Genomic DNA, 16,414 nt, shown 5'->3' with positions numbered 1-16,414 from the left:
GTGATGTAATCTAGAGAGATTACCTTGGAATTCTTTCGAAGGGGAGACGGAGGCAAGAAAATTGTTTTACAGTTGTTTTTATTTGCAAAGTTTATTATAAAATAAAGAGGTTTCTTTCAAGCCTGATTCGACTAATGGTTGAGCTAAATCTGATTATTAAAATACCTGAAGATATGATTTCTCACTTTATCAATCTAATCAAGTGGTCAGCTAGCAGTGCTCAGATTATACACTTGAGCACATTGAAATAATCTTTTCAAGATATCGATGTGTAATAGTACTGCCCAATAGTGCTGCCCCAAATATCTATTTCAGTTTTCTCACACGTGTGTTCTATGATAGACGTGATGGCAGTAAAATATATTATTTTGTTCTCCGCGTGCTTTGTGCTAGCCTTAACTCAAGATAATGTATTGCAAACTGTTAATGGAAGAATAAAGATTACTGTGGGTACCACATCAGGATGCTCTGATACAGTAAATTTTATTAACAACCAGCTGGTACCAACAGTTCAAGCGTATGGAGAGTTTCTTGACATTGAGTTTGTACCGTGGGGTAGGACAAGGTGGGAGGACAATGAAATCTTATGTCAATTTGGTATTACCGACTGTTGGGCTAATCGTCTACACCGATGCGTTCTGGACAAGTTGAAGAATGACCAAGTGGCCATGCTCCATTATATGGCTTGCGAGTTTTCTTCGCCGTACCCATCGTACTTGCAAGGGACTTATCTCTGTGCTCAAGCTGTCAGCTTAAACCTGCTCGATGTTGATTACTGTGTCGCTAATCCTAAAGACAGTTTGGATAGAGAAGCTTCGGCAGCTGCAGTGGACCCAATGGAAACAATCAATTTCGTTCCGTACATCATGTTCAATGACAACTTGAATCTGGAACTGCACCGGCAAGGGTTCAGCAGGCTCGCGAGTTTGGTCTGTTTTGCTCTGGCGGAGGACCCGACTACTGGGGTAACTAACTGTTCTATTTAAAACCAGTTTTAAGACTAATATACATGAAAACACAATTTACGCGATTTTTCTTAGGCACAGTTTTACCCGTTCTGGTTTCACCTATGTAGTGTAATTGAGAGATTAACTAAAAATCACGGTTTACTCACGTAAACTAATGGAGAAAAGCTCTACTAGTTCCGAGTCACAGAGGGACTCTTCATTACGAGCAGCGTGCGCAGACGCGGCGACATTGTGCAGAAAGTTTTTCTGCATTAATTTACGCGAGTAAACTGTTAATTTAATATGTCTCACGATAGTTATTATAAAAATATTATTGAGGGAAAATTGTGAATATAGAAAATGTGTAAAAGTATGTGTTTGTTAAGCTATCAGGAAAATATATAGGCCCATTGTACCTATACTAAGTACTGGTGCCGATTTTGTACAAAATGAGTCACTTTTGCGTCGTGTTTAATCGATACGTGCAAATGGATAATCGTCAAGATTATGACTAATAACTTAGTGAAATTATATAAGAGGAAGCATTCTATTCTTTCAGTATTCCTAAAATTAGATTAGAATGAGTATCGACAAAAAACCAATGCATAGCAGCTACTAGCATTGTCATATATACGACAATAATTATGTCAAAGCTTAAGTTTTTATCTACTCTAGGAAAGCTGGTATTGTAAAATGTTTGTGATATTATATGTTTGCAATAAATACTTTAAATTGTATTGTCTTTTTATATTAACTTACGAAAGGACAATGGGCAAATTCCATACAAAAATCCCACGACCAATACAGACCAAACCTAGCTCAGATTATCACACATGTCGACGTTATATTATATACCTATAATATATCTTCATTAATTTTTTGTTTAATTTCGCTGTAGGATAAGAAAATTTACTGTAAAATGGTTTTATTTGACCTATAACTGTATCTCACTTACACATATACAAGATAAACATATAAAAAGTATTTTTTGACGTTCATACTACTTCTACTTAGTAAAGGTGAATTCGATAATAAACTGCCACCCATCCAAAAACTAACCTCGGCATGCAAAGCTTAACTTTCGAGATTGATTCGAATGCTTGATATTATTTAGCAATGAGCTTTTCAACTATACTATATGATTCTAATATTAGGTAGAGAGAGCATTTATAAAAATAAAACTGTAATTGCATTGAAAATGAGCTAACATAATTATATACGGGGTGACTGGTGAGATACCTTCAATATTTGAGGACGTGATAGTATGCGAACATATATTATGAAATAAAATAACATAAAAATGAAATATTAAATAACTACATAGTAAACTTCGTACACAGTACACCGAGTCCAGTATTTATTTATTTAACTGCGGAATACTTGGACACTGCGCGTACGCACGGGTCGCGCAGCACGCTATTAACACAGAATACATAGGTACCTAGGATAATACCTACCTACATCGAGACCTATTCAAATTTCACTTATTTTTAGAGACATTTCGATAAAAAATTAAGTACCTATTTTTTATACCAAGTTAACGAGAATCGAGTACCGAGTACTCTCCATAAGTATTGAAGGTATCTCACCAGTCACCTAGTATATACAATATAATATCTACTATTATTCAAAACCGGGAAATTTCTTTCCGCCTATTCCTACATGATAAGGTTCAATACTAAAATAAACAAATAAAATAAAGACATTTACAACTTAAAAATAAGTTAATAATTCTTTAAATTACCTATTTCAATCTTATCAATGTTATCGTTACCTCAGATAATCAGTAACGGCTATAGGATGATTTTTTATTTTCTTTTAAATCTTTATATAAATAGTGTTTTCTCATTTTTCGAGGATACATTAATGACACTAAGTGCATTAGAGTATTTAGTTGCATGCGATATGACTGCCTATTGTTTCTTCCTATCATTGACTTTTGTTAAATTAAGTTGTTTTATTCGTTGTGAGCTTAATTTTTAATTTATTATTAGCTGGTATTTATAACTTTTTTACATCGCATCCGACGGACGTCGCTACCATCGCAGTGTCAAATATTAATGACGTTAGATATTGTCATAACATTTGAATAATAATTTTCAATCAAAAAGGTGCCAGAATGTTTTAGCCGATTAAACCAGAGGCGTTTTCAAATTAACGTGTAGACAGGACAACGTCTGTCGGGTCCGCTAGTATACATATAAATAGTGTTTTCTCATTTTTCGAGGATACATTAATGACACTAAGTGCATTAGGAGAAGTTATTGGGCCTCCGGTAACCTCACTCACACAATGAAACACAATTGACTTTTTTACGTTGTTTTATGTCGTTGTGAGTATCAATAGGTCGAACAATTTGCCCATTCGTTTAAATGCTCTTCCACACAGTACATACAATTTAACTGTAGATCCGGTAAACGAAGAGACGGATCACCTTCCATAATCCAAAAGTTATACCTGACAAAACTTATGAACCAAGTTAACAGAGGCGTGACAAGTGCGTTGTTTTTTTTTTAATTAGGTTAGGCCTACATTAGGATTTTTCCTGTATCGTGGGTGCATTGGAAAGATTGGAAAGTTCAGGGCAGTGACACCCAGACCCGAAACAACATATTTGTGGATCACGCAACGCAGGCGTTCCATAATTCTACCTGACAAGACTTATGAACCAAGTTAATTGGTTTTGTTTGGTTAGTGTATAAAAATTATGTTCACTTTGGTAATACAATTGCTATCGTAAGTAGTAAGTATACATAGTAATTTAAAGCTAGCTGAGAGTAAGGCACATAGTACAGAAAAGGTCTAGAATTTTGGCGACAGGTCGCAAAATGTTCACTCAACAGGTTGAGGATAGTCGACCTAATAAATATTACAGGATGCAGGACCATTGGATGCAGGTCATCTCCAATCAGCTGATTTGAAAGTCATTGAGGAGGCCTATCTTCAACAGTGGACGTTTAGTGTTGATAGTGATGACGATGATGATGAGTTTGAACCACAATAGTTAAAATGTATTAAAAACCAATAAATATTTTATGTATTACATACTGCCTGTATATTATTCATCAATAATACAGATATTATAACGCATTATTAAATTAAATATAATCTGAGATATCGGTCGGTAACGGAACTATCGCCAAAAAATTCAGTACTTGTATATGTGCAGTTCAAACTCGACGTAATGGCGGCAAAATATATAATTTTATTTTCAGCGTGCCTTGTGCTCGCATCATCTCAAAGTAATGGGCTGCAAACTGTGAATGGAAGAATAAAGGTTACCGTGGGTATTACTTCATCAAATTCTGAAGTACAACTATTCCTTAACAATCAGCTTTTACCAGCGGTCGCAGCGCATGGACAGTTTCTTGACATCGAATTCGTACCTTGGGGAAGGACAAAGTGGGAGAATAACGTTTTCGTGTGTGATAATGGTCTTGCTGAGTGTTGGGCTAATCGCGTACATAGATGCGTTTTGGACAAGCTGAAGGATGACCAAGCCGCCCAGCTCCGCTATATTACTTGCGAGTTTTCTCATCCATTCCCATCATTCGGACAAGGAAGTTATGCCTGCGTTCAAGATATCGGCTTAAATATGTTAGATGTTGATTACTGTGTCGCTAATCCTGGAGACAACTTGGATATACAAGCTTCGGAAGCTGCCGCCAAACCTATGGAAGAGTTAAAATTCATTCCATACGTCGTTTTCAATGACGACATCAATCTAGAACTACACAATCAAGGTTTGACTAGACTCTCAAACTTGATCTGTTGGGCTCTATCGGAGGACTCGAGCACTGGAATAACTAGCTGTCATGTTTAAAAACTCCTCAAGAATATTGTATTATCAGAGTTAGAATGGACGAATTGCGAAGTCTTATCTTACTTAGCCTATGCTGGTGCCAGAATTGTACTAAATGTCCAACTTTCGCCCGCGTTTTAATCTACAAACTTGTGCAATTGGGCAATCGTCGAGCGAGATATGGCAAATAACTCTGTGAAATTTTTGATGATAACCAGTGAAACTGTAATGAAAATGTAATAATAGCAGTCTATCCTTTTTGGTGTAATGAAATGTTTTAGATATCTTTGCAATAAATGATAAATTACTATACCACCGTCATTTTATAGAAAATATTTTAGTTTTGAGTATTTTGTTGTACCTAGTATATAATGTCCATGATAGAAAATCAAATGTTATCAAAGTCATAAAACAGATATTGTAACGAAAAACTGGAATATATTAGATATTTATATCACTATGACTTTGTGACCGCCTACTGCTCAAAGTGTCGCATGTTCTATTTTCACATGAAACAGTTCTTTATGACATTAAAAATTAGCTCTAGGTCCAGACCTAGTGAAAATTAAATCTAGATGTGACTTATTTGTAATCTACCGGTAAGAATTAATTGAGCCAACTATTCAGATGCATGCATAGGTTAACAACCGAAAAGTTAGCACCAACTTAAATGTATTTGCTACAGTAATTTGGAACCTATTGTCATACGACAAAAAATTTGTAATTGATGTTTTGACATATTTCTTATTTGGACATGTATTTTTTTTAATATAAGAACTTAATTAAGACTTTACACAGTTTTTTTTTAATTAAAAGACGCTCCGTGTCTTAACGTGCTTTGTGTTACCCTTTACTCAAAATACATAGAGACGATTAATTTTAGACCATTTTGGCTCAAAGCACTATTGGTCTCGTGTACGTGGGTTACAAAGATATTTACACTACAAATTTAAATTCTTTGAACACATTCCTTTGGGGTAAGTCTCTAAATCAGATTTTAAAATAAATAAGTTTCCTTAGCAATAATAGAAGTGTAAATGGTGATCTACTTTAATAAATGAATAAGTTTCCATAAATTGGTGTATTTTGTGTAATCCGTCGTTTTGTTTTGTAATAGTATTGTAAATGGTTTGCAAACGATCGCACTAACTGCTTGTCAGTGCATTGTACAGAGAACATTGTAGTGACACCATGAAAACACACAAAATAGGATGTTATATTCAATTGCCCAGGCAATTGAATTTAATTTTTTTTTTAAAAACTACTTATGCTAATTGTCAAAATAGATCCATAGACGAGCGACTAGTTTACTAATTTGGTAAAAACTTCATATTATATTATGTACCTAAATACTATAGGTATTTAATTAATTAAAAACTCAACTAACATACTTTGTGAGAAATGGGAACCGATAATTCTGGTCACGATCAGTCGACGAAGACCATTTAACCAACAAGGTAGTCATTTTTTACACCTGACATGTCAGCGTTTGAATACGCCTACCTATAAGCAAACTATCGAGGCTACTCGAGGCTTGAAGACACTCTGTACTTGCCAATAGGTTGTATTTAATACTATTTAGATTATAAAGATGTTGAGAGATTATCTTAGGACATTATTCCGCTTCAATTACATAGGAAATGAGCTAGTACACAATAGATATTAGATGCCTATACATTTAATCAGACAATGTCGACGTATGGTGTAATCTTAATTAATCTGGTTTGGCTTACGGATTACATACGCACGCATTGATAAACCGTGATAGCTGTTTACTAAGCGTTGCCCAAGTCAATTAGCAGTGATTAAATAAATTAGTATCATGATTAAACATATTATTATTAATTTAGTAATGTAGACCACATATAACTTAATTGATTTAATACAATTAACTGACTTAGTAGAAGGTATTAAACGGATTTATCGATTGTTGTAAAAACAATCTAAAAATATCTTTTGTATAAAGAAGTGGACAAATTTTGAATTAAATTCAAGACAGAAATGTAGTACACACCTAAAAAGAACATCTTAACAAAGCAACGTCACGCCTTTTATCATCGAAAGGATTGGCAGAGGTGCACGTAATGTTGCTATACAATGTACACTCACTTTTTACCATTTGTGTTATAAAATCCCATGTAATAGGGGATGATCCTGTTGCTATATACTGGCCACAATAACAGACTCCGTGCTACTACTTCTAAAAACCGAAAAAAATCCAGTCATACTTTACCCGACCACCTCTTTTACGCACTTGCGACCACACTTGTCATCATCATCAGCAGTCAACATCTTAACAAGTAAGTATTTTTATGTGGGTAAGTAATTACAGTACATTCTTATTACCGCAATTTAGAGACAGATCTCAATTGCATTTAAAAGCGAGGCACCCTACTACATTATTCCGCCATAGACGGCCTCATGAGCCAATAATGCTGCACCATTAAGCGATTGAAAAATGTCATACACCACTTTGCAGCGCCGATGCGCTACATTAGCTTCGGTTTGGAAAGGGCGCATATTGTATGAAAACCGCTACCTTATGATGGAAACGCTTTAGAATTATATCCTTGGGACATGCAGTAAAATGAACTGTGATATTTTTGACGGGGAACGTTTTATTGTTGGTTTTGTTAGTTCTAGTATGACTTTTTTATAGACAAATTGTAACTTAAATTGTTTTTCACAAATTGTATCGATTTAATTACTTCCATATCGTTATCGTTACCTTACTATTTTATCAAGACTAGTCGAATAAATTGATTAGATAACAAAGTCAATTTATGAATTATTTCAAGGTTCAAGGCAATTATTTCAAATTTTTTAGGTATATTCTATGTACAATATCAAGTATGTTACAAGAAGAAATCATATACATGTCTTTTCACAAGCAAGTGGAAAAAGCATTTATATACTATTTGTTATTAGAGTTGAATTTACTGTGAAAGGATCCCATAACACTACACTGTATATCACAGTATAAGCACGGCTATTAGCCGTATTATGCAGAGCGGGTCGGTAGTTGTAACGGTTATTGAGTTGTCCATGCAGTTACCTATCGTTATTGGCGTTGTAACCGCTTACGTTATTGCTAAACGTTTACCAAGCCCTAATAGTGTTGCCGTGTTGACAAAATTTACCCCGTTTAAGGGCTTTCTAGAATAGGCTTAGTTGCAAATTTCGATAGGCACGTTTTGTAACGAAGTTTGTTTAAAATATGAGGTAAACTGTTAGATAATTTTCATAGTTTATTGTTTAAGTGTTTGGACGAAATCGAAAACAATTCTGTAGAGATGTTATCCATATCAATCTATGGATCTTATTTGATTGGATTGCGACTCAGTAGGTTCAGTAATTTGAAGTCAGGCAACAAAAAATATTCCTTATTGTATTTATTTTACTGTTCAAGAACCACGAAGTGCTCAGCATCGTTATTCACGCTCTCAATAAAACAGTCTGACATCGGGAAGCAAAATACATTTTTATTAACATTCGCAAAGATGCTTCGGCCCTCGGACGCCACGACAAGGACAGATGATTTCTTCAAACCATAAAAGAGGAATAGCAATACACTCAAGATGTAACAAACGAGTTTTGCCGTGGAAGTAGGCAGCTGAATAATTGAAGAAGTATGGTCCCTGGGCGTGCCGGATCGTCTAGCCGTTCGATCGATACTGGCCGAAATGTTACCTGTGTACAATGAAGATTTTTGCAGGAACACGAAACCGTTGCATACGTTATTCTCCTAGGCTATGCCGTACTCGAGTTTGTTATTTCATTTTGAACCTACAATGCTAAGTGTTATGATGATGGATGAATTTATTTTGTGTTTGTAAAACTATTTTTGCAACAGTGATAATTATTGTGTCCGTATCAATTTAAGGTATTAGAGTGGTATTAAAGTGCGAAAAGTATCAGTTGTTGTGCAAACGACCGTATCTCTTGATAAAAACTCTTATCTTTGCTATTGGCAAACCGATGCCGAAAAACTACACAATCTAAGATTAGACGTAAAATACCGTATGCTTACCGGACCTCGGTTGTTGAGCTATAGATTTTAACAACATAAACAAATCTTTTTACATTTCAAACCAAAATATTTAGCAATTGTAATAAAGCACCCTTGGATCATTAAAATATTTTATAACTTCTAAATTCTTTGTCTATTTTTTATTACTTGCCACGTCCGTGAACAGCCAACACTTTTTACTACTAAATGTCAACTCTAATTCAATTCTAATAAGGTGGTATGTACATTTAATTGAAAAATATAGGCCACTAAAATGTTCACCCTAGCCCTGAAGATAGGAACTGTAATTAAATTACCGTTTCTGTTAATAAACTGCTCACCACGTGGCATTTTATTGCTACATTTTCGAGACTTGATCATAATTTATTGCTATCTGTGAATTATCAAATACATCGCATTTTTTATGAGCGTTATGAAAATTTTAGACGATGAAGTAGCATATTAACGTTTTGCGATATGAATATGATCATTTTGTTTATATTTGAAACTGTATTGAATGATTTTTAACTTGACCTTACGCTGCGGTGTCCATTGCTGAATAACGGGCTCTTTGACAATTCCGATTTTCCCCTGAAATCTAGACACCAATAAAATTCACTAACAAAATGAAAATTATACAAGAATCTAACAAAATTCGTCTCAGATTCTCAATAAAATTTGTGAAAGACATTTTCATTTGCCAAAGTCTTCGCAGAAACGATGAAAAAAATGGACGTTGATAATAAAAAGAGCGAACTTCTGAAAGATAAAACTTGTTCGAATATCAATACTGACAGTCGCTGAACTAAATTTCAACTTGGTTCATAGATTCTTATCGAAGGAAGTTCGAGGCCCCGTCATGTTTTGCAATTAAAAAGGTCTGACTGGACTCCTTTTCTATTTTTGCTGCAACTTTATTTTAACTTTTATTTCTACGTTTATTTTTGCTGTTGCAGTATCGTTTTGAACAGGTTTGGTATATTTAAACGTGCATAATAAAATAATGAAGTTATTAGTGAGCAAAGAAGTGGGAGCTTGTCAGAATGTATCGGACTAGAATATAAAAATAAATAAAATCTAGAATTCGAATATAGATACTATAAATGTCTTTTTGATATGGTTTAAAAACATTTTATATTTTCCTAAATTGCTCTTCGAAATTGCTTTCTGGAAGATAATATCTTGAAGCCACTGCTTCCCAATTATACCCAGCTCCTCCGTACATTATGCGTGGTCCAAGATTGCAATTCATATTTGCAGTATAATTTGATCATGGATAAGAATAATATAATATTAGGGGCAATAACAAACTTATTTCTCATATCAACAAAATTCCGAAACGACCGCCATTCTATGTTTATTACGCGAACAGAAAGGACCAACAAAATACTGCAACTTTATATAGAAATATTATACGGTTGAATGCTCATATCCACAGTAACTGGGTAGTAATAGTTTCCAATAAGCAATATCTTCCGAACGAGTGAACTTTGGCCTAGCTAATTTATTTACAAGTGTACCAAGGATATTTGAGACAAAAGGTAAAAATGTTTTAGTCTATTCCGCAGGTGCGCAAGACTATGTTGTATTCAAGGTGGCGTGTGGATTGCGTATTTATATTTCAACAGTTGAAAAATGAACGTAGGTAGTGAGTTTTAAAAATTCTAACGAAAATGGATACTTTTCAATTACTTTATGAGTTTTTGTACCAAAGTTTTTTGAAGCATTTTATATGCAAGAAAATCAGGCATAAACGTTTGCATTTACGTGAAAATTGAAAGACAAAAAACAACACAAACATAATAATGATTATTTAATTTTTGTTACTTATTTTCATTGCCTTTACGTTCATATTTAAATGCACCAATTTTAAAGAATTTCACTGAATCCAATTATTATACATGAGAATCTTTGGGAAATGTAATGATACTAATTATATTATTGTCCAAAAATGAGTTAAAGTTTAAATTAATGGGAAAAGACAATTCGTTAATTAATAAGTAGCGATCAAAATCGCTGTAAATGACAGGCAGCGGTTATTGGAGCGCGGGGACAAGCACTGCGGTTGTCAAGCGGTGTTGATGGCAATGACCTATTTTCTGATGACGTTGGCAGCAGATATGGTACAGAAGGTCATGATAGTTTTTTTTTTTCAGGGGGGAATATCATCCAATGACTTCTCTCGCTAGGGCAAAGCGAGAGGGAGTGTCAGACTCTTACTGGCTAAAACCACCTCGTTCCTTCTCCTGCTTGTCGAGCCGGAGCCCCGGTAAACCCGCTAGGTAGTCCGCAGCTCCGGATTAAGCATAAGCCCTACTGGGCTCCATCTGTGGTGGTCTGATGGATCTTTGAGGCGAACGCAACGCCCCGCACGCACGAAGGTCATGATAGTTGCAGATCGAATGGGCAACAAGCAATGACGGTGTTGTGTTGCGTTGAGCTGTTTTAAGAGAGGTTTTCTTTAAGATTTTAAGGTTCAACGACCAAAGTCATGGTTAGATAATAATATTATTTTAAAAGATTTTATTAATTTTGAGTAAACTTCCCATAATAGTATATTTTTTACTCAAAAATAACGTAGCTAATTTCCCTCCTATACTTTAATTCATTTTATCTTAGTATCTTATACGACTAATTAAAAATACGTGTGTAATATTTTTCATGAACTAATACTGATGGATTTCTTTTTTATTTTCACGCCATCGTCAACCTAAATTAATTATGTAACGTAGTTTGAAGTTCCAATAAGTAACAAAATCCCAATTTTCCAAAAACAACATCCGAAAATGTACATAATTTCCACATTACAAAGCAATCAACACCACAACTAATTTAATTACGGTTACGTCATACGTGTAATTAATCGAACGTCCTAATTAATCGGCAAACTTCGAGTTTTGAGCGCCATATCGAAATAATTTAAGATTCATAGAGAACCGGCCCGAGCGTTTAGTGCGCGATTTTGCCTCAATTTTCCGTGCCAATAGGCCCCTTGGCACTCCGGCACGGCGGATCTACTGCCAATAAACAATATCTTCCAGGCGAACGAATGTTGAACGAGGTACTGCTAATTAGGGCCATGGAAACCGATCAAAAGGGAGCCTTTGATGCGAAACTGAAAAGGTGACAACGATGCGAGTCAACCGACCGGGCGGTGATGATGGAGTTACCAATGTTTTCAGTTTCGTGAAGAAAACTGGATGAGGTATATCATGATAAAAGTAATCAGTAATTTTGTTTTATTGTTTTTGCTATCAACTGGGGAATTACCTACATTGTACTTTTATATGGCTCAGATATAATTAGCAATGTGATAAGTATGTTATACAACACGGAACTTGAATTAAATGTTCTATACCTACAACCCAAATAGCAGAAAACCTTTTATAGAAATCCAGGATCAACCTTAACCGTCTACACGAATTACTCACATGTAGTTTACAAACCAATGTACTGAACTGAACACCTTCATTCTTTCACACTAACACAAGTAAGCGAACGTGACGTCACCTCATAATAGTGCTGTGAAAAATCTCGGATACCAAAGCAGTCGCGGAATCGATTTCAATAAGCGATAACTTCTGCATGACCGGCCAGCTATCCTTCACTGAGAGCATTTGCGGATGCCACTGATCAAAGCGGTATTCCCAGATCCGCTCAGAACTGTACTTGTTGCGGATTTGAATCTATTACCCTGGATATATGACCTAATTCCATTTAATGTGTGAGGCTCTGCATATATTTTGCTTCATGTAACGAAATGGATTTCATACTAGGCCTACTGTTATTTGTTGACAAATAAACTGAGTTTATTGGGAGATTACCTACACATTGGTTGTAAAAGAGAAATATAAAATGAATAAATATTTATAGATGCGGTTACATTTAACAGAAAAGAAATATTGAAGTGTAATGCTTACTAAGTAACTTTCACAAAATGTGACCAATGGAACAGGATTTACTTTTATATCTTTGTTCCATTGGATTTCACGAAAATGGAACCAATAAAAATCCACTTAGATTTTACAACTGGTTCGCAGATCCGTGTTAGAGATAGGCTGGAAACTTAGGCCAGAGCTATAAACCTAGTGAGGGAAATACGAGGAAACGGTATAAAGCCATTGTGTCGATGACGTCAGTCGTGGAATATGCATAAATGTATAGGTAGATACCAAATAGAGTGAGACTTAGTTGGTACATAGTTTCATGTTATATGTAAAGTTGTGAGAATAGCAAAGCACTTGTAATTTCTCTGGTATTGTGACTTTATGAGCGTCCGTATTTGGCCCTTATCGCCGTCAGATGATTGGTGTGCTTGTTTGTCTCCTACCCATAAAAAAGTTGATATATAGGTAGCTAGTGGTTCGAGTCTTGTAACTACATATAATACTTATATTGATTTTGGTAGTTCATTTTACTGATACGAGTGTATTTCTGTAGATAACGTATGTGTAGTAAACATGTTAATCAGATATAACACATTCCTTTAAATTATGATAGTTGTCAAAGTCCGCTTTTTCACGTGCAATATTTTTATTTTAAATAAGCTTTGGAATTTTATTACAAAAACAAGTTAATAATAAAATTCACATTCCTGAAATCTTGTCTGATGTCCAAGTTGAGGTCGATTTCATAATTTTTTTCTGAAAAAAAAAAACGAACGAAACAAGGACAAAAAATAAATACACGTCATATTCATATTTTGTTTTTAAAACTGGCTTCTACGATAGTAATGCATCTTATTCTTAAGCACAAAAGACAGGGAAGGCGTTACAAGAAATACATATTTTACTCTTTTGACAGATGTCCCCCCTTAGATTTATTATTCCGTGGATATGAAGTAACGTACAACCGTGTAGGAAACGTGGATTTTTCGTTGTTTTATACGTACAAAGATAATATTAAAATGCTTTTCTCATGTCCCGTCATACGGAAAGCGGTCTTGAAAGTATAAATCAAATCGTTTTCGTTCGTATAAAGGTTTTGGGCATGCTTGAGTGAACTTGTTCAGGTTGAACATTGCTTATAGCTTAGTGATATGCGGAAACTATACGGGATAGAAATATTTTGGGTCGTGTACAAGATTTTGTAGTACGTAGTAAAATATTTGGAGTTTGAATTTTGGTTTTGATTTTTGATAATTATAGCTTGGAGTTAAGTATGATATTTTGTTTTTACGTTAGTGTCAAGTAACGACTTGACACTAAATTTAATCAAAAAATGTAACTTTACTCACCTTATTAGATTAGATTAGATAGGATTAGAAATTATTTATTCATTAGATTCGTAGCACTTGGCGTTCCATTATCTTTGCCTACCGCGTGAGACTATGTATCTATAAAATTATTTGTTTGTAAATCATTGGTATACCCATAACTTTAAATTAAGTTCAAAAATTAAATATCACACAAAACTGCATTACTGTGAAGATCTTTTCCTGCATTTCTGGGATAAAACAACCAACGTTTAATTTACTTTTGAAATTAGCATATCACTAGCACCATAGAAAGCTGTCTTAAAAATACGCAGCTAGTTCACTACGGGCCAACTTCACCCATCTCCCTACATAGTTTCCTTAAGAAAAGTATTTATTATCCATGACTAAAGTTCTTTTCCGACATCTTTCAAAACTCTATCGACCGTTAAAGATGTATTTTACCAACTTTCCCTCGTGATTTCCTTTAGTTATGTGAGTTGAAGGGAATTTTCGTTGTTGTGTTCGATATAAACTTTCTGGAATGTTAAAATGTTAAACTGTATTGGCATAGTTACGTCATTGTTATTGAATTGATGATTGAGATGAATCGGTTTTGTTAGTTTTGGTGTATTTGATCCTTTGATATACTTATTTTGTTGTAATAAGTATCACAGTATTTTTTTTTGGAATTTATTAGGAAGCCATAGTTTTTTTTTTCTTATGACCCAATAGTTTTCCGTCCTTGATTCCTGATTCTTAGTTTGACGATTATCAATATACGAGTAAGTCAGTCTTTTTTAGTAACTAAAGAAGATTGAGTTATCTGGAACTCTTCAAAATGTTCTACAAAAACTAAATAAAGTTTCACAAGGTCTGGCTATCGTCGTCTCAGATATTAAGTTTTTTTCTATTATCAGACCCGACCAAGGACTCATAAATTGTGGAAGCCTACAACTTTATTGCGAACGATAGGACCACTGCCCGAAGGAAGGTAATGAAAGCAAAATTGTCTCTCTTATTTTTAAGGTTAAGGTTTAATATTTGGTAGTTGACAATTTTCATTTTTGTTGATGAAATGTTTTCAATTTTTCAACGTTGTTTCCAGGTAATAAAGTCCTTAATCCTGTGAAATGAGTTCTAGAAGGATTGTTTACTTACAGTGTATTAAATAAGATGTAATGAAATAAATGTTTTTTGTAGTCTCAACAACAGTTGAGAGACAACAGGAGATTGAAGTTGATTTGATGGTTTAGAAAAATGTTCTGAAGATGTTCCAATCGTTTACTAATCTCGTTTCTCTATTCCCTCAAAGAGTGTAACTGTTTTTAATACAGGTCACACACACGGAACACTCCCAAAAATGCTATAAAAATATTTTTTTGATTACAACTATTATTACATAGAATAAACTATTTATTCCTTAATTTTCTGAAAATAATACTACTGTTGAGGATTCCGTTTATATCCTGTATATATTTAATGCAATATATTTATTTTTCTTTATTTGTTGGCATTTTATCATGCCAGTATTCAGATATCTAACTAAAATAAGAAAGTTGATCATTAAAATAACGACATCTACCTCTAAACTACACTAGTTGTCCGGCGGGAGCTATTCGGAAACGTCTGCGATCTCTAATAAGAAAAGTTCGCCGGTAACATGTCAGTAATTTAAGAGAGCCCATACAAAGTTTTGTAGCAAAATTAAATTTTTGTTGCGCGCCTTACAGTTTGCTGCGACTACGAGTATGTTAGGGACTTTGCTTTTTACATTTTTTTTCTATTTAAAGTTTTATATTTGAGAAAAGAAAATTAGTTGAAGGTAGTCCAAAGTTTCAGTTTTTGATTTTTTCTACTCTATTTGAACTTAGCTAAAATCAATAATTATTTTTGTATGAGTAGATCAGACTCACGACCGTGATCAGAATCTTTTAATGATTACTTAACCTTACTTCAGAACAAAATCGTTACTAAGGAATAGTTTAAGTTAATTACAAATCAATGAAAGATATGTGAACCTTATCACTAACAACTTCTAAAAAACATTTCGATATTAAAATACATACATTTCAATACACACAGAGAAAGCGAACTAAACAATCCTCCTCAAAAAACAACCACATACACACAAGTCAAATAAACGTCTCCACAGAAAAATAATAATGACAATAACATATATTCGATACCATTTCATTACCTTCCACTGTGCAACCAGTATACCTTTACGTCCTTAGGGACAGAATAATGCTTTCAAAATAATGAATACAAACAAACACGAAGGGTTTTTCTCTCCAACAATAGATATATAAGAGAACATTTTATATATAAACGTATGCACATAATTTAGGGTAGAATTGCGTACCCCTGTCACCTAGCGACCTCTATGAATTATACAGGGCAATTTGTTGGTAGATAAGTTATCAGCTTCTAACCGAATATAGATAGGGTATGTGATGTAT

General features: G+C 34.2%; 2 protein-coding genes across 2 annotated transcripts; both read left to right on the top strand.

Annotated features, from left to right (window-relative positions):
• Positions 1-263: 263 nt before the first annotated feature.
• Positions 264-1,684, top strand: LOC118276495 (GILT-like protein 3). Its single transcript, XM_035594837.2, has one exon. The coding sequence runs from the start codon at positions 336-338 to the stop codon at positions 984-986; it is 651 nt and encodes a 216-aa protein (XP_035450730.2). The 5' UTR covers positions 264-335; the 3' UTR covers positions 987-1,684.
• A 2,447-nt stretch (positions 1,685-4,131) lies between these two features.
• LOC118275994 (gamma-interferon-inducible lysosomal thiol reductase-like) lies at positions 4,132-4,770 on the top strand. The gene has a single exon (XM_035594120.2). The coding sequence runs from the start codon at positions 4,132-4,134 to the stop codon at positions 4,768-4,770; it is 639 nt and encodes a 212-aa protein (XP_035450013.2).
• Positions 4,771-16,414: the final 11,644 nt, after the last annotated feature.

Source organism: Spodoptera frugiperda, chromosome 31 (genome assembly GCF_023101765.2).
Source record: "Spodoptera frugiperda isolate SF20-4 chromosome 31, AGI-APGP_CSIRO_Sfru_2.0, whole genome shotgun sequence".
Classification (NCBI taxonomy): Eukaryota; Metazoa; Arthropoda; class Insecta; order Lepidoptera; family Noctuidae; genus Spodoptera; species Spodoptera frugiperda.
This window is presented reverse-complemented; position numbering and strand designations above follow the sequence as displayed.

Excerpts from the sequence above, each read along its gene's own strand:
- LOC118276495 (XM_035594837.2), top strand. The coding sequence starts at position 336 with ATGATAGACGTGATGGCAGTAAAATATATTATTTTGTTCTCCGCGTGC.
- LOC118275994 (XM_035594120.2), top strand. The coding sequence starts at position 4,132 with ATGGCGGCAAAATATATAATTTTATTTTCAGCGTGCCTTGTGCTCGCA.